We start from the raw sequence: 25,649 nt of genomic DNA, 5'->3' as shown, positions 1-25,649 counted from the left end.
TGATTTTAAATACAAAAGTTGTGTGCAAAGCAGGGTGTGTTGGGAGTTCCTAATAACCCCTACTGTACTGCATAATGGCAATTTTTTTAACACATTTTTTTGCTTTTGAAGAATAGACCAGTCCGACCTCATTTTAACTGATCTGAATGGACTTGAACATGTGATTAGTGATAATCAAACCAAACAATATAGCAGAACTTTTTATGTGTTCATTAAAATTTCAACTTTATTGATACATCTTTGTGCTATTTAATGGATTAAAAGAGTTGTCTGGGATTTTATCATTGTTTGCTTTCAAACACACAGCCATATGAGTAGATTGATATCAACTTCATCTGGTGTCAAGCATGAACAAGTGTATTTCCCAAAATATCCAACTTTTAATATTCTGCTGCTTCTATACAGCATGTATATCAGGCGGCAGAACTAACACATACAGCTGTTTGTTTTATCATTTTCTTCTGTATGTAATTGCCTGTGTCATTTTCATTGCAGGACTGTTCCCGGCTGTGTTGAACCTGGCATCCATGGCAGATATATCCGCTAATGCTACCTGTGGTTCACTGGGTCCAGAAATGTTCTGTAAGCTGGTGGAACATGTACCAGGCCAGCCTATTAGAAACGCTCAGTGTCGAGTCTGCAACCAAAAGAGTACAAAAGCAGTTGGTAAGAGAGATTCACACATACAAACACACGAGACCTATAGTCATGGTGATTACAATAATGAATAGGCTAGATTAGTTAATTAGTGCCAGATCGGACAGACGTTAACTAATCATTTTGTCTGAAATGATAATTAGTGAATGAACTGAAGAATCAATTGCTACCTGACAAGATGACAATGCAAAATTAGCCTGTGATCATAATTCACTCACCCACTAGACAGTCAGCTTTTTAGTCAATTAATGATATAGTTAACCGCTTAGCCAGTCACACAGCCGTCACTGAAGCAGTCAGTCAGTCAGTCAGTCAGTCAGTTGGTCAGTCAGCTATTGAGTCCAATCTAATTCCAGTCCAGTCCTAATTTTAAAACACTTCTATCTCCCTTATTACTAAAACCTGAGACTCATTAGGTTTAAATGATTAGTTGATTGACGGACTTGCTCATTGTTAAAGGAATAGTTTAACATTTTGGGAAATATGCTTTTTTGCTTTTAAGAGATTGGATGATAGATACCACTGACATATCTTTCCATCTCATATGAAGCTGTATACAGGAGACGCTTAGCCTGCCGACCTTACACCAAACGGCCATGAGAGTCTTGCTAGTGTTGGCCCGCTCTCATTTGGTGTAAGGTGGTCAGAAAACTCAGTCCGAGACTTTTTCCTGGCTTGATGTTCCGACAATATCAAATATGTTTGATGGTAATGCAAAGAAGCAGAAACGGCTAGCAAATGTTGTTTATGGTTGCACAGCGTTAAGATAAATGTCAAACAGGGAAACTTTCATTCAAGTTACTAGCTAACCCTAGTGGTAGCTAGCTAGCTTGGTTACATTATTCATAACTAATCTTGTTGTAGTCTTGCAATGTGTGACTCTGCAACATGCAAAGGGAAAGGGCTAGCTTGGGGTTTTCTAGGAGCTTATTTGGACTATTTAGATCACAAAACCCCCATGTAAAACCACAAGATGTTTTTATATTTGACTTTTTGTATAAATAATACCAGATATATTTGCTAGTTAGTCAGCTTCAAAAGTGATAGTTGGTTTATTTATTTTTTACTTTTGGATAGAGCCAGCCTAGCTGTTTTCACCTGTCATCAGTCTAAGCTAACAGTTTCCTCTCCCCCGCTTTAAATTCATTGGACAGATATACAAGTGGTATATATCTCCTCATCTAATTTTTAAAAGAGAGTATTACTCGAAATGTTGAGGAGAGAATAACCTGACCTGCCAGATGTTTTATTACACAGGACCATCTGAGACGCTGTCATTGGAAGTTGTTTGGGAAAGGACAGGCAATTAAAAAAAATATATATACCTGGCAGGTGAATGGATGAACCATCTGTCTATCACATTTGGCATTTTTGTTTTTTGAATGAACGGTAGCGGCCATCAGACATGCACATAAACCACGCCCGTAGCTGCTAGTAGCTCCTCAGGCAACTGTGGTTAGTTTGGTTTACTGCTGTCCGGACAGAAATGCGTTTCTGATCCTGAAATTCTCGCATGATCTCGTGATATTACGAGAATCCAGCTGCTGTCCAAGGTACAGTAAGGGAGGGGAGGGAAGCTTTCAAAAATACAGGAGAGAAAATACTTTTACCAATGAATGGATAGCTCTTTTATTTTGCTAGAGATAGTCGCAATGTTTTTCTGAATTGCAAGTCTGAAAAACAAATTTTCACTTAGAAATCCTCTCTCATACTCACTAAAAGTTATGCATAGTGAGCTTTGCTATGTAATAAATGAATACTGTGTATTCTTCCTGTTCCATTAAAGCTATTGTGTGGAATAGTTACAGAGGCCAGGAGTATACAAGTAAGATGGCAATTTTGTTTGTATTCAGAATAATAATAAAATCATCGGAAATGGAAAGGATATATATTACATTTTTCTTTTACAGGGTAGGAAAAATGTGCTATTGATTTTTTTTTTTTGACTTGGCCTGAAATTGTTGAAATTCCAGAATTTTATAAAAAAGAGTGGAGAGGAACATTACCCCCTCAGAACAATGCTAGATTCCGGACTAACATGATTTTTGGATATTCAATTTTTTACTAGAATGCAACATTTGATGATATGCCCTTTCTTTGTTTCTCTTTTTGTGTGTGTGCGTGTATGTGTGTGTTTGTGTGTGTTTACAGAACAACATCCTATAGAATATGCCATAGATGGGACCAACCGTTGGTGGCAAAGTCCCTCTATCAAGAATGGAATGGAGTACCACTATGTGACTATTACTCTGGACTTAAAACAGGTAGGCACACACCTGTAATGCCATACTTGTGAGGATAATGTATTGACTTCCACATGTATTCCTAGAGGCTTACCCCAACCTTAAACTAATACTTCTGTTTCAAACATTCACTCCTGTAGCATTGACAGTTGGCTCCTTTTTCACAGAGAATGACAGCTGTGGTCGGCTTGGATTTATGTTGGTTGCAATAGATTTGTAATGGTGACTCTTCATTACTGGAATCCACTGTAGCCGCCATTAATCAAACCTGACCACAGCATCTATTGTCTGCGATGAGGCAAAGCTACAAACTAACTCTACACAGGAACATCAGCTGGCTGGTGTTTTTGAACCCAGGACCTTCTGTTAGATAAAACAATGATAATACGAGGATAAGGCTTGGCCGGGAGCCGTAGCATAGCTTCTGAAAAGTAAAATAAAATCATACAAATATGAATTTAATACCTTTTGGATGTACTGTTCAACTGTTAAACGAAGTGTTAAACTAATATATTTGGGTCATCTAATGCAGACAACATTGGTTCCATTGCTGCCTTTTTTTCTCATACTGTATGTAAAGTCCAAGTAGATGTTTAATGATTTTTAATGTTACCTTCTGCTTTCTTTGTGTTGGTATTCTAAACTCCGGTGGATTTATGAGGACTGTGGTTAATTGATCCTCAGATCTCTGCAGGGTAAATCCAGACAGCTAGCTAGACTATCTGTCCCATCAGAGTTTTCTGTTTCTGTGCACGACTAAAACAACTTTTGAATGAACACATGTTCCACCAAAAGAAGTTCGTTCCCAAGGCTATTTTGCACAGGCACCGTAGCTCTGTCTGGACCGTAGCCACGCGTAAGTCGATTGAGGAGGGTGTGCCAAAGCGAGACTAGTCTCTCAATAGCAATGATGTTTCTATATTTTTATCTGAACACTTACTGCCACTATGTTGCTCTTCTCTCAGGATGCAACAACTGTCTTCTTCGACACACACCAGGCTGCATGTTAGCAATCCCATTGTGATTACAGCAATTAGTTGATCATTTAAAGGATGTGCTTTTGTTTTGTCATCTAAAGAATTAAGCCACCTACTATTATACCAGTGGTGATGGAATTAGTTGTACTAACTTTCTTATCAATCATTTCATACACAAGCTTGTTACTCTTTTAATAATTGGGTTTGCATTTTTGATTTGGAAGGCTCTCTGTGATTAAGGGACTGTGTACTGGCATGGGGTGATTTAGGACATCTAGTCTAGTTTAGAAGAGTAATTAAACAGATTACATCTCCTGAGTATAATTATATAGATGTCTTGAGAATAAAGCTAATGAGCGTGAGAGTCTTAAGTTCATGAGAAGCGCTCAGTTCATTAAGAGAAGCCTTTGAAAAATTGCTTTTAAGGTTAAAATCCTACATGTATAACAGGCAATATCCTAGACGGAAATACAACAATGCAAACAAATGCATTAAGTAACACAAATCAGCATTAACTACTTAGACATAAGAGAATATTGCTTGAGCAGGTTGTGCCATTCCCATTTTGTCATCTTAAAGTACTATTTTATGGGCTAATACTTACACTGCTGTTTGAATGTTGTGAGATTGATTAAATCTGGGTCAAGATCTTTGTGACACTCTTAGTGACACCTCCCCACAGTGCAGAGAGATATAAATTATAGTTCATTAAAAAAACGTTGAGGCTAACAGATGTGAATTAGTGACATAGAGGCAAATTGAAAGTGCAATACAAATGCTGTCCATTTACCTGTCCATTTTTATTGTCCTCCGTCATTTAAAAGGCTTTTCTTGTCACAAAATGGATAATATTACTACGTGTTGCCTAAAAGCTAAAACCCAAAACCTGAAGCCAATGTTTAGGCATCATACAGTCCCTCACTGTCTTTCTACATTGCAGACATAGACCTGAACGTTTAAAAAGGCATTAAAGTGGGCAGATGTAACTTTCAGTTTGTGTTGATTCTAGCGGCAATTTTGGACACACTTAGTCGTGTTTTTACCACACTTGTCATAATGGTCTCGTCTTTATGGTGCTGTATTTCCCACTTTATTACTTAGTTAGCGTTACTGGGATGTCATACAGAGGTTGCGATGAATGTTTTGCTCAGACGGAAAATCATTCATTTACAATAAAAGAATACCTTACAGATGCATTGTTGCATTTCAAGTGTTGCATTCAGTAACTTAACCTTACCCAACTTACTCTGGGTGTATTGTGAGCTTAACCGGGTATCACTGTCACTGTGTCATGAGCCAAAGCATTAGCAGATTGTTGTAGCAACCAACGCAATATTAACTTTCATTAATACAGCGCACTTCATGAAACCCTTTACACAAGTACAGGGGGCAAATGAAAGAAAATAGTAGCCCAACACAAACACGAACTAAAAAGAGTATTATTAAGGATTTAATACTAGGCCCGGTCATATCTACAAGAGATAACTTCTAAAATAAAGTTAAAATACAATTAGGCCTATATAAAGAAATGTCCTGCTCCCTGGCTCTGCTGGCTGGATATGCTAACACTGGCTTTTCCGTTGTTACATAGAAATCTGTGACCCTTCAGAATGTGTTCCTGTAGCACCGTCTACCCTCTGCAAATCATTCTGTGACTTTGTGGGAAAAATTGGGCCCAGACAGAGGCCTTACTCAAAACTTTATTAAAATGTTGTTCTATTCACTCTTTTTCTTGTTTGCTGTTACAGGTCATTAAGACTATTGTATGAAAAATGACATTTAAAAGTTACATATAGTCATATTAAGATTCACAATTGAGATACATCTTAATCTGTTGCTCCACCTTTTACACCATGTTTAAGTAAAGAGGAAATAGTCAACCAACTTAAAAACAGTTGTGAGCTCTATTTTATTTTTTGCCAACTATTACACATGTAAAATACAACTATATCTCTGGTCAGGAAGTAGAGCAGCGGCCATCTTGACATGTTAATGACTTCAGGCCTTTCAGTCATACCTTTCACCACTGTGGTGTGTTTGCAGAATATATATACAATTCTAAATAGTCTCACAATCAAACACACACACACACACACACACACACACACACACACACACACACACACACACACACACACACACTTTTTTTGCTCTTATCCACAGTAAAACTTCCATCGAGATGTGCAGAAAAATGAATGAAAAAATTGATTCTAAACGCTGACAACTGGATAAGTGGGGTGTGTATGAAGAAAGATCCTTCTCTTGTTCCATTTGTCACAAGCCGGTTCTTTAAGAGCTTTTTAATACTAGTGTACTTTTTCACAATGACCACCTACTGGGCTATCTCAGCTTTAGCAGTCATCTTCAAATGTTGGCTGTATTTGACATTTTCAGAGCGTTGAATTATGTGTATTTATTTTAGTAAAAAAGCTGTCTATTGTACTGTAAAGTAGTAATTGAAGACTAGAACCACCATAGCCCATGCAATATAGTGCTATAATTCAAAAATTATTATTGTTATTATTATTCCGTCATCTATGCTATTTTTTCCTCAGATGTATATATATTAATTAAGTTAATTGTAAAGGCCATATATATATATGGCCTTTACAATTAACTTAATCGGAAAAGACCGAAAACAATCCTTTCATCCCGTAACTCTGTTTAAATCAATTTTCTATTGATCAAAGTAACAGTATGTTGCCCTAATGCATGATGTGTGTGCGTATTTTTGTGAACATGCCTATTTTTCAGTTGGTGTTTTGTGTGTGTGTGTGTGTGCGAGTCTCGATCAGTCCAACGGAAAGCTATTTACCCTTCAGTGCGCTGAATTTCCCTTGCGACCTCAGTCATCTCACTCAGAAAATGACTGTGTGTGTGTGTGTGTGTGCTTGTCTGTGTTTGTGTGTGTGTGTGTGTGTGGTTATCGTCTGTGACATCACCACCCTCATTTCCTCTCTTGTTATCATCGGACCTCTGGATGGAAAGACTAAATAATGAGAAAGAGTGGGATCTGAGGGTCTTTGTGTGTGTGTGTGTGTGTGTGTGTGAAAGAGAGAAAGAGAGAGAAAGAGACCATGGAAGTCTGTGTATGTTCTTCATCATTTTCAGATGAATTTTTGATTTGTAATTTTGCATCTGACTTGACAATCAAAGTAAAAGTCCTCCACAGAGACCTCATAAGAGTTTAGTTAATTTCCTTAGCTTTCTTTACAGGTTCAAACATTTAAATTTTTCATACTTTTTTAATTGTTATACCTCTAGTCATTGCATATCACACTAAAAGTTTTCTGCCCATGCGTCGCAGATGTAAGAAGTCTTCTTTTGCCTCTTAGGTTTAGGCATTAGTATGCATATAGATTAAGAAATTAATAGTAAATGTATTTGGATTACTTCACCATGATGGGTTAAACTTGCCTTGCCATGGCAACAATCTTTTTCCAGCTTCATTCAGTTCAATCGCAGTTATTATGGAAATGTGGCGGTCAGTTTGATTGATGGACAGTTTGTTCAAGGTGGTCAAATCATGCACCGGCTCTGCTCTCCGGGGGCGGGAGGAGAACCTGGCAGTGTGATCAGGGCCTTAAAAGAGGCTGTCAGTCAAAGTGCTGTCATTATCCACAGCTCTTAAATACCTGAACATACACACACACACACAAATACACAGAAAGACTGGCATAAATGCTTAAATACCACCTGCAAAATTACTACCTTGCAAACACCAAGAACGTGTTTGTGCACACATACAGTATGCACTTAAAAATATATTAATTTCAAGGTGCATTGTATATAGGAATGGGTGAATGGGGAAAAGCAATGAATGGAGTTGATGTATGTTCGGTTATACAGTGTGATATTAGACAGACTTAAAGGTCCCATGACATGGTGCTCTTTGTATGCTTTTATATAGACCTTAGTGGTCCCCTAATACCATATCTGAAGTCTCTTTCACAAAATTCCGCCTTGGTGCAGAATTACAGCTACTAGAGCCAGTCCCACAATGAACTTTCTTTAGTATGTGCCATATCTGAGTGGGGGTAAGGGGGGTAAGGTAGAGGCTGGGGGTGTGGACTTGACCAACTGCCACTTTTTCTCATTTGAAAGCCATAATGACTCTCTCTCATGAGTGGGCCAAATTCTCTGGGCGGGAAAAGCAGAGAAAGGGGAAATAACCTTACCCCTTATGACCTCATATTCCAGATTGGTCCATCTGAGCTTTAATTTTCTCAAAGGCAGAGCAGCTTAGCCAGGGCTCGGTTTACACCTATCACCATTTCTAGCTTTGGGGTACCATAGGCAGGCTCGGGGAACACATATTAAAAAACCTCATAAAGTGAAATGTTCATGCCATGGGACCAATTAAGGACAATTCCGGTGCAAAATGGACCTAGGGGTTAATAACCGATTGGGTATCGAGTCAACATGTTTAGTGCTTGAACTATGTTACTGGTTATTGGTTTCACAGAGTTCATAGTTTGACTGGTCATGACTCTTTCCCCATGATGGCGCCAGCCTGTATACCAAACGGTACTGTCTTTATAAAAATATCTTTTTAATAAACTGTTTGTACAACTTACAAAGTTGTCAATGCTTTGGTTTACATGTACGGACCCTCATTATGCTACCATGGAAGTATGGTGCTATTTTGAAACTTTTTAGTGGTATAAACTAGCATTATAAGCTAATTAGGGGTTTGCGCTAAAATTGATCTCCCTTGATTAGCATGAATACATATCCCAGAGAATGGTCGACTCTGTAACCATGTGTTATTAACCCCTAGGTTTATTTTGCGCCTGCATTGTCCTTTAAATCATATGTATTTGCTGCTCCTACAGGGGCAATGGTCTTCCCTTCAAAGCTGTAAAGTTGAATGTTGTTACATTCTTGTTTTATTTTTGCTTTCAATCTATGCCCACAGCTTCAGACTCTAACAAACAACATTGGGGAGTACCAACCTCATCCAGACCTTCAGACTTTCAGAATTACAAATATCCTACAAAAAAATAAGAAAATATCCTTATAAATATACTTGTATTATGAACCAGAAACCCAGTACATACATTGTAATCAGTCTTTTAGATCAATACTACTCGTGAGGTTACAGATAAGGTAATACTTCGAGGCAACTGATGTTGCTTTCAGATGGCTTTATCATTAAAAAACACTGCTGGTGTTTATTGTCAGTGTTTCTTTGTTTCTTTGTCAGTCCTGCTCTGTCTTTTCTTGCTACTTTCCTCCATTGTTGTTATTAATTGTTTGACTGATTTAACAGCCCGTCTCTACGAGCCTCACCCAACATCATTGAAAAGTCACATGCACTCTAAAGTTGGACATGAACACTCAAAGACCGATGAACAGACCAATGGCAATACAATGGTATTTATTTAAATGTATTTGAATATCCAGATCACTGAATATTGCAGCTTTAAACACTAACTCTTCAACATAAAATCATCATAGTCCAACTTACCAGTCCCCGGCTCAGGAACACCTTAATATGGTAGATGCTTGATCCTGGAGGCCACCTGTTCTCGAAATAAGTCGTGACAAGGACTCAGTAAACCATTACCTAGAAGTACCATGTACCATAGTAATAGTTATGTGTTTGGATGAAAACAGCACACCTGGACATTTTGTCTGCTAAACATTTCCCATTTTAGAATGCAATGGGAAACTTACCTCCCACTTAGATAAAATGTTGCTTTTCTTTACTTTATATAATAATCGAGAATTTGAGAATAATAGATGGTCAGAGGTTTTAACGCCAGAAACAAAATCTTTATTCATAACAAGAGAAAAGGTAAATAAAACATCTGCTGTTCCCAATGAAACGTTGTTGCTTTATGTTTGAAAGTAGCTCGAGCCAAAGCAAGAATGTGGGAGTGATTGCAGCATCTGGTGTTTTGTGCAGACTAAAGCCTATTTAAAAAGCTTAAGGCTAAATTACGACCAAGTCTGTGAACGGCCGTGTTTGTTTGTGCATTTGTTTTATTTTTGTGTGTAACTGTGTTTTTATCAGCTCAGACAGAGAGGCAGACTTAAAGAGAATAGATTTCAATTGGCTGTTACTTGCAAGGACAACCAGAGGCCGTTGTTTGTATATGCTGCACTTCACTGCAACCTCTCCACTGTTTAAGCCAATGTGAAGAACATGTTTTCTTATGTTAAATAATGTTTCTCCAGCAATTTGGTAAAACTTAAACTCAATTGTAATGTGTTTGCTACAAAGCCGTCAAGTGTCTGTCATTTAAAATACTGCAGCATCTCCCAAAATTGTTTTAATGGCGGCTCAGTGGTAAAGCAGACAGATCTTACGAAAAGATGACTGTGTGGCTCCAGTGAATATCTCATGCTTGTTTGCCTGTGCTAAGCTTGGCAGTCAGTGATGCTGGATGATTCACGCTGTATAGAACTGGGCCAAAAGCTACTTTTATTAGTCCAGTGAGATGTTAGCACATTTTCTCTTGAAGAAACATTTTAACGAGTCTGCATACCAGGCCTGTTGCTCAGACGGCGTTTCCACCTGTCTGTCTGTAAGTTTTTTTATGTCTCAACAAAGGCATTGTTTTTTTGTCATCGTTTTTAATTCTTTTTTTTAAAATCTCATTTGGATTTTTATTTCTTTGTTTCTGATCTGTATTTTGTGCTTTTGTGTGTAAATCCTGTTATAATTAGCTGGAGTACTAACTGGAATTGGGGTTTGATGCCAGTTTATCAGGCCAAAGAAATGTTAACACGTTTCCATGTGAATGGCCTGTAAACACCAGCTGCTCAGTCAAACCGCTGTCATTCTGTGTCCAAATCACGCTGAGACAAAATGGATTCTTCACACCCCATTTGATTGTGGGCAACCTAACCATACCAGACACAGGGCTTAAGTGGACTGATTGAGCATTAAAATAAACATTTTAAGTGATCATTTGGCTACTGTGCTCAAATTGGTGCAAAAAGCCATTCCCTGGCATGTCATGAATATTTCCAGTCAAACATGTAAGATTGCTCCAATAAAATTGGGAACTAATAGAAAATAAACAATAACTTGTATGGTTTGGAGTATTAGTCTGTTAGAATCACTAACGGAAGAAGCTTACTTTACAACTAATTTTATCGATATTGGATAAGGTGGATGTTGTATATCAGACTTCATCCAAATCTAACCATCTTCCTCTCAATTTAGTTTATTATTGACCACGCAGGTTAATTCTCGGCTGTCCTTTTAATAACTTATCATTGTACAGTATATGAAACTTTCAACTTACCCTCTCCCATCATAAGATCACATTTCACAGAGTGTTGAGTTTTTTATTTTTAAAATGTATGCATTTCAATAACATCACCTTTTAAAACACTGTGTGGTAAACTTCTCCCCAATTTATCAATCACACTATCACACTCCATACAACTAAATAAATAGCTAAAAAAGCCTTTAAGTTTAAAGATCCCTCTGATTGGAATAATCTACCTGTAAGTATTCAATCCATATATTTTTTCCACTTTGAAAATGCCCTATTTTCTTATTATAGGATCAGTTGCACATGTTCATATTGTCACTACCATAATTATGTTTTATCACTTTATTACCTAATGCTATCACTGACAACACTTTTCAATAATGCATGAATACATGATTTGACGTTTGGTAACGTTTTGTCTAATTGTGCAAATATTGTTTTTTGTCGTTGAGAACCCCCTTAAAAAACGAGATGGCACATCTCAAGGGGTTATTCCTAATTAAGGATTTTGAGAGTAGACACTTTTCACATCTGGAGATAAATGAAATGTTGTAGTCTTTATGTAGACTTGTAAATAATTTGCTCAACTCCTCTGCAATCTCGACACTTCTATCTGAAGTAATGTCCAATGTAGAAATGAGCAAATTCAGTCAGTAGTTTATTTTTAGAATCAAGGAATTATTCATCAGCGCAAACACAAAGTACACCATTTCATCTGGGGCTTAATGACTCACTGACTGTTTCACTCTTAAAAAAAGTTTAGTTGGACTTGTTTAAGTCAGAGCATGCCCATCTGCTTTATGCTCTACTGTCGACGTTAAAGCAGTATTCTAAAGAGTAAAAATAATATTTGATACCTTTTGGTTTCATGACGTCTTTGTGCATTAACCAGCTGGCACGTTGGCATGCTGTTTTCTTATATGTAGACAGACACATAGAAACATTATGCATATTCAGTTTTAGAGATCCCAAATGTTTTATTAATTTATTTGGTGGGGTTTGACTTTATCCAGTACGATACAATTTAAAAAAATTCTCATTGTAACTTGCATTTCCAGGTTGAAATGTAACCTGATGAAACAGGTAGACACCCAAGTCGGAGCTAAAAATTGCCAAACCAGGCTGCAGTTAAAAAAAAATCTCAGTTTGAAAAGTGAATCCAGCCAAATAAAATATATACTCTACGCTGTTAGTTTGATCTGTTCATGATGTGAACTCACCGTGAACTTACCTACCTGACATTAAATATGATTGATGCAAGAAAAACATTGATTTACCAGCCGTGCAATTTACTGCAGGACAGTTATTTGTGTGTTTATTTGGTGATGCTGTGTTGATTTTTAGAGGCAAAAAATCCCTTGTCTGATCAAAATCTGATCAAAACAGAATATGACACTGCAACTCTACACACACACACACACACACACACACACACACACACACACACACACACACACACACACACACACACACACACACACACACACACACACACACACACAGTATCTTTCTCCCTATTCTAATTGCTGCAATGTGACACTGCTTTCCACATAACAAGAAGAAAGAAAGAAAGGATGGGTGAAAGATTGGGTGGTGAAGCAAAACAGGAAGTCAGCATTTGTCCTACATCCAGTGTTTGTGTCTCTTAATCTGTCTGTCTAATTGGTGATTGAACTGAAGGAAAGTCAATATAAACAACAAAGATCATAGTATTTAATTGACAGTCTGGTAATTTTAGTTAAGCATAAAAACAGTGCTGATGGCATTTTAAATACTTTCCGATAACAATCCCACAATGCAATTGTGCTACAGTTGTGTGGCATACTGTGACACCTTTCAATGATGACCCATACTAATCAGTATTCATTTTTCCAAAATCATAAGAAACTGCTCACTAGGGCTGTTGGAATGATTTGCGATAATTGAATATAATTTAAATAGTAAAGAATTCAATACAATTTGAATGCTGAAATTACTAATGTGTTGTGATCGTGGCTAACGTTAGCTAATTTCCCTCTTCTTACCTTGGCTTATTGCATGTGAAAACAAAATGCTTTAGTCATGTCACGTCTGATGTTCAATAAGTTAGCGGGAGTGAGAAATACAAGACATTGTGAGGTCGTGAGATCATGGGGCTACGGTGGGAATGACAGGCTGTGGGTGGGAAACTCAACACGGGTGGGAAACAGTTTTAACATGACTTTAACATCATCATCCACAGAGTAAAAATGTTTAGGTTATCATTATGTAACTCGTCCCGAGTTATAGGAGCTTAGCTGGGAGCTTATTGGAGACAGCTAAAGTTTATGTTTAGCTTTAACTTCATGTATTACCTCATACTAGCTGTGTTCTCAGTAACGTGACAATCTGCAAGGAACATGTTGCTTATAAATCCCTAAAATAGTAGTGACAGCACTGTTTGGGTTAGTTATCAATGCTATTAGCATTGTGGCTAACACTATTGTTACTTAGTTTATGACAAATCATTTTGGCTGTGCTTTCTAACATTATGTCATTGTGCTATCCGAGCAATGTTAGCCTTAACAACCGAGCTGCTTCATTACACTTGTTAGATAATGTTTCATTACAGAGTTATCAGTTGATTTGTGTTTGTCGCTGTGTGTTTGTTGTCACTGTCCAATGTGAGTCAAGTGCCGATTTGAGTCGTGCATGCTCAGATTTAAATGGTTTATGGCAAAACGTGTCATACTGAATTTTATGACATCCATTAAAATAATAAAGTTTTCTCATTAAAAACCATAACCGAAGATGAAAATCATTCCAAAAAACGTTTTAGCTATCTCTGATTGTTTGATTGCTAATGTTAGCTCAAAACGTCATTCAAGTGACAGCCTTTGTTGTGTTTGATTGCTAGCTTGTAGCCAGCAGTGAGAAAACTTTGTTATTTAGGTCAATTTTTACTGAATCGACATTACAGAAGTCTCTTGTTAGCATCTTGTAGGCTACTTGTCGCAAAGTGTGTTCATCCCTATCCTCTGTTTTCCAGGTTTTTCAGATCGCCTACATAATCATAAAGGCAGCTAACTCACCTCGTCCAGGTAAACATTCTGCTTCCTAATTTCTGTTTAGACAGCCACACAGTGTTTCACATGTTAAGATGTGATTAAAGCTTATGAACTGCATGGAATGGTGGACCCAATTGCAGAGAGCAGGCAGGCAAAAGTTGAGCTTGAGGGTTTATTTAAATAAAAAGCAAAGTACAAACAAACGAGAAGAAAGTCCTGAGAGGGGCAGTCAAAAACTAAATCCAGAGTGTAAAAAACAAGAGCAGGGAATCCAAAAACAAAAGCAGAACAAACCAGAAATAGAGACCAAATGAAATGCAGTGAGCAAGGAACCAGACACAAACTGACACGGGGAGATACGACTGGCATGCACAAACACTACAATGATCTGACAAAGGACAAGCAGAACACTAAGACTAAATACACTGGGTAACGAGGAAACAAGAGGCATGTGACACAAGGGCTTGGAAACAGCGTAGCAACAGCATTGGGAGGCGTAGGCGGTACCCCTCTGTAGGAGGAGCAGGAGGCGAAGACAGTGTTCCTCAAGAGGACAAGCAAATCCTTCCTGGCGGGCGTCAATGAAGGCGGAATCCCTCCGGCGCCCACACAGGACGGCGAGGATGAAGCCTCTAAGGCGGCCGACCAGGACATTGGAGGGTTCTGAGGCAGGTGGTGGTGAAGCCCCTCGGAAGGATGGCTGCGAAGACGATATCCCTCTGGCGGCCAAGCACAAAGGCGATATCCCTCTGGCGGCCGAGCACGGAGGCAATATCCCTCAGGAGGCCGTCGGCGAAAGCTGACTCCTTCCGGAGGCCAGGCAGGCCGGCCAAGGCAGAACCAATCTAGGGCCAGCTGAGCCTGGGTCAGCCAACAAGGTGACAGGAACATGGAGATGTCGGTGGGTCCGCCAACCAGGCAACAGGGTCAGGAGTTTGCAATGGCAAATTCCCTGAGGTGCCTGACCAAGGCAAAGTCTCTAGGGTGCCTGAGCAAGGCAAAGACTCTGGGACAATGGTCAGCTGAGGCACTGGGAGACTGGTCAGTGCAGACTCGGGGGGAACGGTCACTGTAGACTGTGGACGGTTGGGCAACAGCTGAGCCTGTGGATGGCTGGACATCAGCAGAGATTCTGGAAGACTGCACCTCAGCTGGGGTTCAAGACTGCTGGACAGCACCAAGGATTCCGGCCTGCTGCACAATACCGAGGGCTCCAATTTGCTGCACAGTACCAAAGGTTTAGGGCCACTGGACAGCAATGGCTCAGAGGAGCTGGACCTTAATGGCTCCGGTCCACTGGACAGCACAGGCTCCGGTCCGCTGGACAGCCTGGCTCTGGGCTGAAGAGAAGTTGAAGTGGGAAATGGCGTTGACACCCATATTAACCACGTCCTCTCTTGCGGCCTAGCCGGGCAAGTACCCTCAAAAGCCTGTAGTCGGAGATAAGCGCTGTACTAGGCTTTTCCCTTCAGGCTCTGCTTTGGCCTCCTCAGTCCTTTTAACAGATAAGGCAAAAATACTGCTACAAAGTCATATCAGTCTGGCTCACCTCCAGGTAGAGGGACAGGACTGGGTGGAGCAGGCAAAGGGGCAGGCAGTCAAAAACAATCATATACTGTAGAAACACAGAGAGCGTTTGGTGTAGCCGTTTTAATTAGCTTTGAAGTAACTCATTTGGCATAGGCTTGAATGTAACGGACATTCACTAATATCTTAAAGTTACGCACTAAAGCTTTAAAGATGATTGTGTGTATTGTAAAAGGGGCCAACGCAGTGATTTCAGTAACAGGAGTAATATGTTCAAGGTTACGTGTAGCCTACATGTAAGGAATCTAGCTGCTGCGTTATGAATGAGTTGGAGGCGTCCTACTGATTGTTTCGATATTCCTGCAAATATAATGTGCAGCGTAGTCTGTTTTTTTCATTAACTGGACCCCGTTCACTTTACATTCAACAAATTCAGGAGCTGGAATTTCACAGTTGTGGTCTAAGCTGTTAGGAAATATGTGGAATTAAATGTTCAGTCAACTTTCTAGGTATTTTAAATAGGTTGACCTAAGCACAGTCTTGGATCGCCATCATTATTTCTATTGATCTGTTTTTCCTCTTCAAGTCACACCTTTGAAGCATTTCATAAATTTTTTTATTCACCAATATTCTTGTCCACAGGTAATTGGATCCTAGAGCGTTCAATAGATGGGGTGACCTTTGATCCCTGGCAGTACTACGCCATCACAGACACAGAGTGCCTGACGAGGTTCAACATTTATCCACGGACAGGACCTCCATCCTACACCAGGGATGATGAAGTTATCTGCACATCTTTTTATTCAAAGATTCACCCTCTGGAGAACGGAGAGGTAACACTTGTAGCTAGAGAATTTGTTACACTGCCACTGTAATCTGTGCTGAGTTGGGTTTGGTTCGGGTTGATTTGGATGGGGCCAGTGAGTTGGGTTGACTCAGGCTTGGATGGAGTGGGTCAAGTCAAGTTTGATTAGGTTCGGAATAATTTGATTGGGTGTGTAGAGTACTGTGATTTGAATTATGCTAAATTGAGTTAGACTAAATTAAGTATTGGGTGGGTAGACTTGTGTAAAATTGGATATTTCTGGTTTGTTTGGGTGTCTTGGAGTGAATAGGTTGAATGGAGTTTAGTTTAACTGTGTTAGGATTGCTAGGTTGACTTGGTTTGCTAAAAACTATGCCTGCCTAGCCTTTAGAGAAGGCAAACAAATCCAAAATAGGAGCAAGTAGGAGAGGTGGACAAAATCCAAAAGGCAGTCAAGGCAAGAGGCTGACATGTTATGGTTTTGAGAAACATTAGATGAACAGAGAAATGATCTGTGAAAGAGAGTGATCTTGTGGACCGGTGTACATCCTGAGATTGATTGATTAGGACAAATGAGGGCTAGGTGTGCAGGCAGGTGATGGTCAAGTCACTGGGAATGTATGGATGGGATGATGGTAGTTTGGAAGGAAATAATAGAATAATAGAGTTTGGAACGAAGGACGATGTTGCTGCAGTAGTGGACATGAATAATAAGCATAAAACATTTGAAAATGAAGAAGAATTAAGAAGCTCCACTCATAACACCAGGTCAAACCATCTAATATCGACACAAAAATCATACAAAATAGAAAAGAAAACAGTTTATATACGCTCTTGTAAAGACACCAGTCTAGTCTTCTGAGCAGGATAAATTATGAAATGCTGCATGTCAGTTTTCAAGTTAATAAGTAGATCAAAGCTTTTTTTTAAAGTGTGTATTTATTTTCAAATGTGCACAACTATTAATACAATGTTTATCACTGATAGAAAAGAAACCCACTGACATGCACATGTGCACACCGCTGTTTACTGCTGTGTTGCTTTGATCAGCTGTGTGTGTGATTGCACCCAGTAAGAACAGAGGGCAAGCCTGCAATTACTGACATTAATGAAGAGAAAGAGGACTACGGGAACACACACATACACACACGCAGTGAAAGACTAATCACACATCTACATCTCCCACACAGGCCTCTAATTGTAGACGCCTGTCTGAATATGAATACACATTTACATGGGTACTGTTGTGTGTGTCTGTTGCACAGGCCTCCATACATGTGTGTTTAGTGTGCCGTCTTGTGTGTTGTGTTTCTGTCCCGTGGGGGAGCATTAGGGGGGTGCGAGCTGGGAGATGTCAGGAGCCGCATGTAACGACGGAGGTGTCTAAATGTGTGTATGTGTACTGTGTGTGTGTGTGTGTTTGACAGCTCCCTAGCCGTCTGATCACAGTGAAACCATAATGAGTCGTAGGCGATATGTCACAGCATCGCACACACTCTTACAATGTCACCCCACCACTCATCACACACGCACACATACACAACCATCTCCTTCGTTACTTCCAAGTATGCAGCTGGCACCCATCAAGTCTAACCCCCTTTATGCACACACACACACACACACACAAACACACACACACACGCGCGCACACACACACACACACAAACACACACATGCGGTCAGCCCACCCTGTAAGACTTTTTGCAGATCCCAAATGTTGCTTTTGGCCACATTAGTGAGATAGACAGACGGGCGAGCAGGCAGGAACTCACACTCCTTGTTATTTGGCTGCCTGTTGATTATTGGTGATACCACAAGTAGTAACTATGTTTATTTTAAAGGTAGAGCAAGGCAGTTACAAATGTAAATTTCTTTGGTAGACAAAATAAAAATGTCTAGCAGTCAATGTTAGCAATGAGCATATATTTTGAGGTGCAGCATCTTCAAATATGAACCAAATTCCTAGAGATACTGTGCTGAACAAGTTCATGTAATATTGAAAGCACCCAATTTTGCCTAGAAAAATTGGGTGTAAGGATTTGCCTTTATAGGAATATTTACTGAGCAGTTAACAGATGATTATTGTTCAGTAAAAATATTGATTAGAACAAAAATAAGTGCATTTGTTTATTTAATTCAATTCAATTTTAATTATAATATCAAATCATAACAAGAGCTATCTCAAGACACTTTACAGATAGAGTAGGTCTAGACCACACTATATATTATAATTTACAAAGCTCCAACAATTCTAATAATTCCCCCAAGAGCAAATACTTAATCACAATAAAGATAATGGTACAGAGACTACAAATGGTAGTCGTAGTTAAAGGGTTTAGTGTGGCATAGCAGAACATAGGTGGACGTATGTGGACATAGCGGGGCGTAGCAGGGTTCAGCAGGACATCGCAAAGCGTTGCAGGGAGAGCGGCAGGACCACAGCGACATTTTACTTCACATGATTCCACAAGATTAGGATTTTTTGAGGGGACAGCCCTACTGTGTTTATATATAACACAGCTCTGGTTCTGGTGCAGATCACCTGCTCAGTCTGTGAAAGGGAAAACTGGTGTGCACAATTGGGTCCCCTGAGCAGTAATAGAAAGAACACTGTCATATAGTGGAAGAAAGGGTTAAACAGCTCTGCAATAAGTACATTTTGTTAAAGTGTGATAAAGTGGTTGAGAACACTCCTTACTCACCATTTGTTTTTAAATGTTCATTGCATACATTACAGGTTGCTTATTACATTACATCATTACATCATAGCAGGTTTTGCATGTGTTCTAGAATTTACCATGGTATTGTAACAGGGCTTCACTTTGTGTACAGTTTACATTGAAGCACCTCGGTAAATTAAAGCAAACACACAGCCGTGAAGTAGTTTCCGTTATTTTTATAATATTGCAGGTTTCAACGGGTTGAAGTCTTTGTTCCTTTGTTCATACTTACAATTGTTTGTTCCTTTGTTTAAACTACTATTTAGGAGGGGTGGGGCAGCACTTCCTGTTTTTATTGAATTGGTGACGTAATTGCTGACATCTTGGGCCAAACCAAGTCGAGGGGTTTTCTGTTCTGAAAGAATGCTTCATTCGTTTGTTTCTTGCTTTTGAAAGTAATGTGTGATGATTGCTTAACCTTTAACACAGCAATGACGTGATGTGAAGGAGCTTGTTAATGTCCAGCAGTGTTAGGGGATTTCCTTATATGTATGTTACTGCATAGTCAACCTTCTCTTGTAGGTTCTTCTCATGGTTCTGGCATATTCAGTCTAGGTGTGAATGGATCACTCAGTATAAAGAAGTGGGATTTGTCCAAGAAAGGAGACAGAGGCGGAGCTGTGCTGCCAGAAACATGTCCTGGTCGTTTGATTTGAATGCATTTAACTTGTCTGCTTTTTCCGTATTTTGAGTTACACCTGTAGTATAAATAAATCTGCACCTTTGGTAACTCAAAATGTCTGCCGGCCAAATACCTTCCTTATACATTTGAGCTTGACTATTCTATGTAAAGTTAAGTCCACTAAGGGTGCGTGTTTGCCCATACAAACATTGCGTCATCTACAGTTAACAGAGGAATCTGAAATGATTGCTTTGTTCTTATTGTGTTTTCTTTGACTGCTTTATACCAGTCTAGCTCACCCTATGTTTTATGCTATGAGTTGTTTTTTGCTAAACTCCCTAGGGTTCGTTCTTTTTCTGTTTCTCTCATATTTTTGCAAAGAAACAGCATGTTTTAATGCTTCTTTTCAACAGTCCCTTTATTGATCTTTACATGGGCTGGTGGCACTACCACATCTCTCTTAGCAGTCCTTTGGAACAATCTACAATCAGATTTGAAGTCTATACAGCAAAAAAATAAAAAATATTTCTCTCTTTAGCCATTTTAAAATGTGTACTGTACCTCTTTAATCAATATGTTATATTTAAGCATTTTTTTAAACTATTCTAATTAAATGCGACCTAGTGGACTAGGTAAACCCCGCCCACTCAGCCAGTAATTAGATTTTGCCCTGCAGCTCGGTCTGGAAACCTGCACGTTTAATTCTCTTGCTTCAGTTCACAATTTTGCGGGAACCAATCACAATCTGGCTTATCTACCTGGCGTGCCATTGGGGGGTTTAACATTATGACGACAGAGAAGCGACAAAGCAGCTTCTTGGTTACGTTCAACATGGCGGCCACAGAAGCGCAGCAAACCCATTGATGCCACAGTCGCTTCTACGTCACCCGGGTCGTTGGTCTGATTGATTGAAGGACTATCTAATTGAGTACAGAGCCATTTGAACTATGCCCGTTGGTGACGCCTCTTTTGCAGAGAAAATACAGAGCAGACTCCCCAGACCAATGCTTAATCTCAAATCTATTGAGTTTGGCTTGGTCTGATGATAGCCAGATTAGTGACCTAGTGCAAACACTTAAAATAAACACCACGGTTAGGTTGAGGCAATTTATTGCCTTTATTGCTAAGTCTTGATTTTTTTTTGCTTTTGCAAGTCTTAAAATTGAAGAAAATATACAATGCTTCCTTAATATTTTTCCACCTTATTCCAAGCTGTTTATATTTGTTGTCTCTGTTTTTTTTATTCCCTTCACCATCTGCCATGGCGAGCGACTAAAAGCACCTTTAATGTTTGTCTCAGCAGTGTCTAGGTTTAACTCTGCTGTTACACGTCAGTACTTATCTGTCTCTGTCTATAGATCCACACATCTTTGATCAATGGTCGGCCCAGTGCAGATGATCCCTCCCCGACCCTGCTGAACTTCACCTCCGCCCGCTACATCAGGCTGGTGTTTCAGCGAATCAGAACGCTGAACGCCGACCTCATGACTCTGACACTCCGTGACCCGAGAGATGTCGATCCCATCGTGACGAGACGGGTGAGACTCAACACACTTTTTTTTTATTTAAAAAAATATATTTTAATAATTTAAAATATAAATATCTGCAAGGAATTTTTTTCAGGTTCTGTTACTATATCTGAAAGTAATATTTGCATGAATGGCTTAAAGTCGGAACTTAAAGATAACAAGTCTCATATTTGCCTTCGTTACCAAGTCTAATAATTAAGCTAGTAACTCATAAGTCATCAATTATCCAACGTTAAATCTGAAATATGACTCAATAGCCTATTACAAGATACTAAGTCTTAGCAATGACTTATTAAATCTTTAACTATATAGATACAGATGAATACAAAAAAATCGTAATTTGTAGTTTGTCATAATTGTCATTATTTTAATTTAGAAAGTAAATGAAATTAAAATAAATCAACTGAAATGAAGGCATTGTGATTTCATGTGTGAGAAGTGATTAATTTACAATTTAACAGTATTGCACTTCGACCCATCACCAGATGCGGTGTTAGGCCCAGGTCAAGATATCCTTTTCAGGTGTAATCACCACTCCGATAAGAGAGCACAGTCTTGTTCTAATTCTGCCTCTTAAACTGCTAATATGCTCATTAACGCGGTCACACTAATTATCAAATGTTCTCCCTCTCTCTCTCTTTTCAGTACTATTATTCCATTAAGGACATCTCCGTCGGAGGAATGTGTATCTGTTACGGCCACGCCAAAGCTTGTCCACTCAACACTGTTACAAAGGTGAAATACTCAACTCAGTTTCTCTCAGTCCACTTAACAATAGCACCAGTGTAATGGAGCCCCTTCATACTGTTGAACAGGAGCAGAGAGCACCCTCAGCCGCCAGCTTTTTATCTGCCGCCTTGTATCAAACTGTGTGTGTGTGTGTGTGTGTGTGTGTGTGTATGTGTGTGTGTCTGTCTGCCTGCCTGCCTGCCTGGGGACACAGGTGACACAGTGAAGCGTTGTCTCCCGTGTCACTTCAAACACTATAGTGCTTGATACCAGACACCTGAGCTTTCTCTCTCTCTGTTGCTCACCACACACACGCACGCACACACACGCTTACACACACACACACACACACACACACACACACACACACACACACACACACACACACAGAGCGAGTCATGTGTCCTCTACATGTCCTAAGGCTTAACCATGAAGACTAACTCAGATATGACATCTGGTCCCTTGGTGATGATGTCATTGACAAAAAGTTCTGTCACTGATGTGTAAAGAGCTCCAGTTTCCTTTTCTCTTCTCTCTTCTTCCTATCTGTATAAAGGCTCCATTAAGAGGTATTTTTAATTGACTGAAAAAATAACCAAACCAATTACCTGGTCAATCTCAAGTTTCAAGTCTCTAATACTGTGTATTCTTGCCCTATAGATGTGTCCCAAAATTAGCAGCTGCCTGAAAAAAGTCTTTTAAATTAAAGTATTTGCAAACATATGTTTGATTTTCTGGTTCAGATGTAAGACCTCAGTGGGTTAATATAGTATGTGGTCAAGCAGAATAATGCATTTTAATTTAAAATCCTAATTTTTAAATATGTTTCCACTAGGGTATATTTAGTCATCTATAATCTATAAAACCTAAACCTAAATTTTGTAGAAATGTTCTCCAGTCCTCTGTTCCCAGAAGACATCTTGCTCCTTTACTTTGATACAAGCTCATCCTTCCATGCAGAAAAGTCCTGGGCAGACGTTCAGGAAACACAAAAGGTGGAGACCTGTGAGATGATTTGTTGATCGTCTACAGAACGTTGGTTCAGATGCATGCTCAGTATGAAGGCAGCCTGAAGCCAGAACTGTAGCATTGTGTCTCAAATAAAAGGGGCAAATTCACTCATGCCAACAAATCCAAACTTGGCTCTCGCTGTGCTACTGTACTGCTCTCCTCTCAGTTAAATCTGGCACCCTCTTCACATCAACCAATTTACAGAAAGTCCTAAATTGAATTAGTGAACCTTGGAGTTGGCAAATGTGCTACTACATTGTGCTTGACTGTGTTTAGTTCTGAATTTATTTCTCTCCTGGGAGAGTAGTTCTGAACCCATTTGCTACCGCCTGACAATCTGAAAAGTGAACCAAATTCTTGTATTGTCATGTAGCTCTCCTGCGAATACATTGTTTGATATGCTTTCAATAGGTCATGCATATTGGTAATTACCTGTTTTATGTCCTCCATTTTCACATGCATGTGAATGATGTGATGCCACATGATGTCAAACAAAGGAAGACAATTAACTCCACTACACACAACCACCCTTATAATTATAACTTTATTTATATAGCACCTTTAAACACAGTGTTGACATTTGTTAAAGCAAAAGCAGGATACCCAGAGGTCAATATAACAGAGAGCTCAACAGTAGGGCCTAACAATAGCAAGACACAATTTGGCTAAGTAAAAACAAGAAGACAAGAGAAAACATAGTAGAAAAACAACAACATGACAAATAACAACATGCAAATGAAAAGGATAAAAGCGATACAATCAATAGAGCAAATGAAAAAAAGCAATGGGATATAAAAACATTGAACAACATCACATAAAATCAAGTTTGTAAAAATGAGTCTCAAGACATGATTGAAAAGAGTTCACTGACTCTGACAATAAACATTTGGTTCATGACATTGCAAATGTATAGTCACACTGTTACAAACATTCAATGTCAGTGTTTTTATATTTTGAACATTTTAAAGTAGCCTTACACCAGCTACTTATCTCCAGTAGTTTGTCCTCACTCTGCTGCAGTGATCCACATACTCAGGTACATGGTATGGGCAGCACCACCCTGACATCACTGGTGTGTGTTTACACATGCTCAAGACCACAAACTCTCAACCACAAATAAAGGTTATAAAAAGGGATTCAACTAAGAAGTTACTCTTAAAAGTAATTTTTCAGTATTTTCAAAGTTAAAGCAAGCTGGTTGATAACCTAAACTAGCATGTGGTTAATAATGCAGTGCATCTTTCTGGAGGGCGTCTATGAAGTGCTGGGGAGAAGCATATGCCATATCTTTATGGTGTTGTCACATTTACATATGTTTATTTGGTTTACAGTTCATTGTCTATATTTTTGTTTTGTTGTCTCGAATATTATTGTTATTAGGGGTGGGAATCTCTGGGCACCTTACGATTTGATTCCGATTCAGAGGCCAACAGTTCAATTCTAAAGGGATTATGGATGTTTTTTTATTTGAATTCTTTAATTTTGAACAATTGATTATTATTATTATTATTATTATTATTATAATATTATTATCAGAATCAAGCACCGAATCGTTCTAGAGAGAATCAAGATGCATCTAAGAATCAATTTTGGTATGGTGGTGTTCATGTTGTATGGATTGATTATGAATTAATGTAAAGCCAAGGCCCAACATTTTGAGTTGTACATATTTGTCCTTCAGCAGATGCTTGTTACCATGCTGTTTCCTTTAATATCAGCTTCTAGACAATCCATTTATTTACACAGTTGCTCATGTCTGTTTAATTGACAAACCTAACAACCTTTTTTCATGTATTTGTGCGCGAATCTGCGCGTGTGTGTGTGTGTGTGTGTGTGTGTGTGTGTGTGTGTGTGTGTAGAAGTTTAGCTGTGAATGTGAACACAACACATGCGGGGAGAGCTGTGATCGTTGTTGCCCTGGTTACCACCAGCAGCCCTGGATGGCAGGAACCTTCCTCACTCGACATGTCTGCGAGAGTAAGGAAAAACACAATACAACAGCAAATTACACACAACTACCTATAATTCCTACTCACCCAAAAACCAACAGTCTCTTTTTTAAAGTTTCCGTACTTGTAAATGTTCTTCCAGAGTTCATATGGTGCTGTAGGCGCCCACATCCTTTATTGTAATTCAGCGTATGCACCCACACACCACATGGCAATTGGTAAAATGTCTGTGTTATTACTACAACACACCGACTGTACAGTTGATATGAAAACAGGCTTTACAGAATCAACCTTTGTTTGTAAATTTGTATTCTTGCCAGCCACTCAGGTCTTAGATATAAGACTTTATAAAGCAATCGAAAGTCACCTGCGATGAGGTTAGAGGCCTCCAACTGTCATCATAAAACCAGTGTTACAACATGTAATCTTCATCTTATTTAACACAGGCCACACCTTCTAACAGGCTCTGTAGTCTTTGTGGCCTGATAACTGCTTCCTCTGTCTTGACATTGACACGAAAAGACTAAGGGGACAAGACGTTAAAGGTACCGACTGGCACAATAGTAAAGGAACCGGCCACGACAGATTCAGCCCATTCAGTGTTTTAGCACAGAACAACCCA

General features: G+C 39.1%; 1 protein-coding gene across 1 annotated transcript in view; it reads left to right on the top strand.

Moving 5' to 3' along the window:
* lama2 (laminin, alpha 2) overlaps positions 1-25,649 on the top strand; it is a 175,788-nt gene that overhangs the window by 35,253 nt on the left and 114,886 nt on the right. Inside the window, exons 2-8 of the mRNA XM_034900777.1 lie at positions 496-666; positions 2,809-2,921; positions 14,117-14,168; positions 16,305-16,495; positions 21,168-21,347; positions 21,984-22,073; positions 24,938-25,055. Of these exons, the coding sequence (XP_034756668.1) occupies positions 496-666; positions 2,809-2,921; positions 14,117-14,168; positions 16,305-16,495; positions 21,168-21,347; positions 21,984-22,073; positions 24,938-25,055 (915 nt within the window). The remainder of the gene's footprint in view (positions 1-495; positions 667-2,808; positions 2,922-14,116; positions 14,169-16,304; positions 16,496-21,167; positions 21,348-21,983; positions 22,074-24,937; positions 25,056-25,649) is intronic.

The sequence above is a fragment of the Etheostoma cragini genome, chromosome 18 (assembly GCF_013103735.1).
Source record: "Etheostoma cragini isolate CJK2018 chromosome 18, CSU_Ecrag_1.0, whole genome shotgun sequence".
Lineage (NCBI taxonomy): Eukaryota > Metazoa > Chordata > Actinopteri > Perciformes > Percidae > Etheostoma > Etheostoma cragini.
Note: the sequence above shows the minus strand (reverse complement) of the source record. Positions and strands in the feature narration are given on the sequence as shown.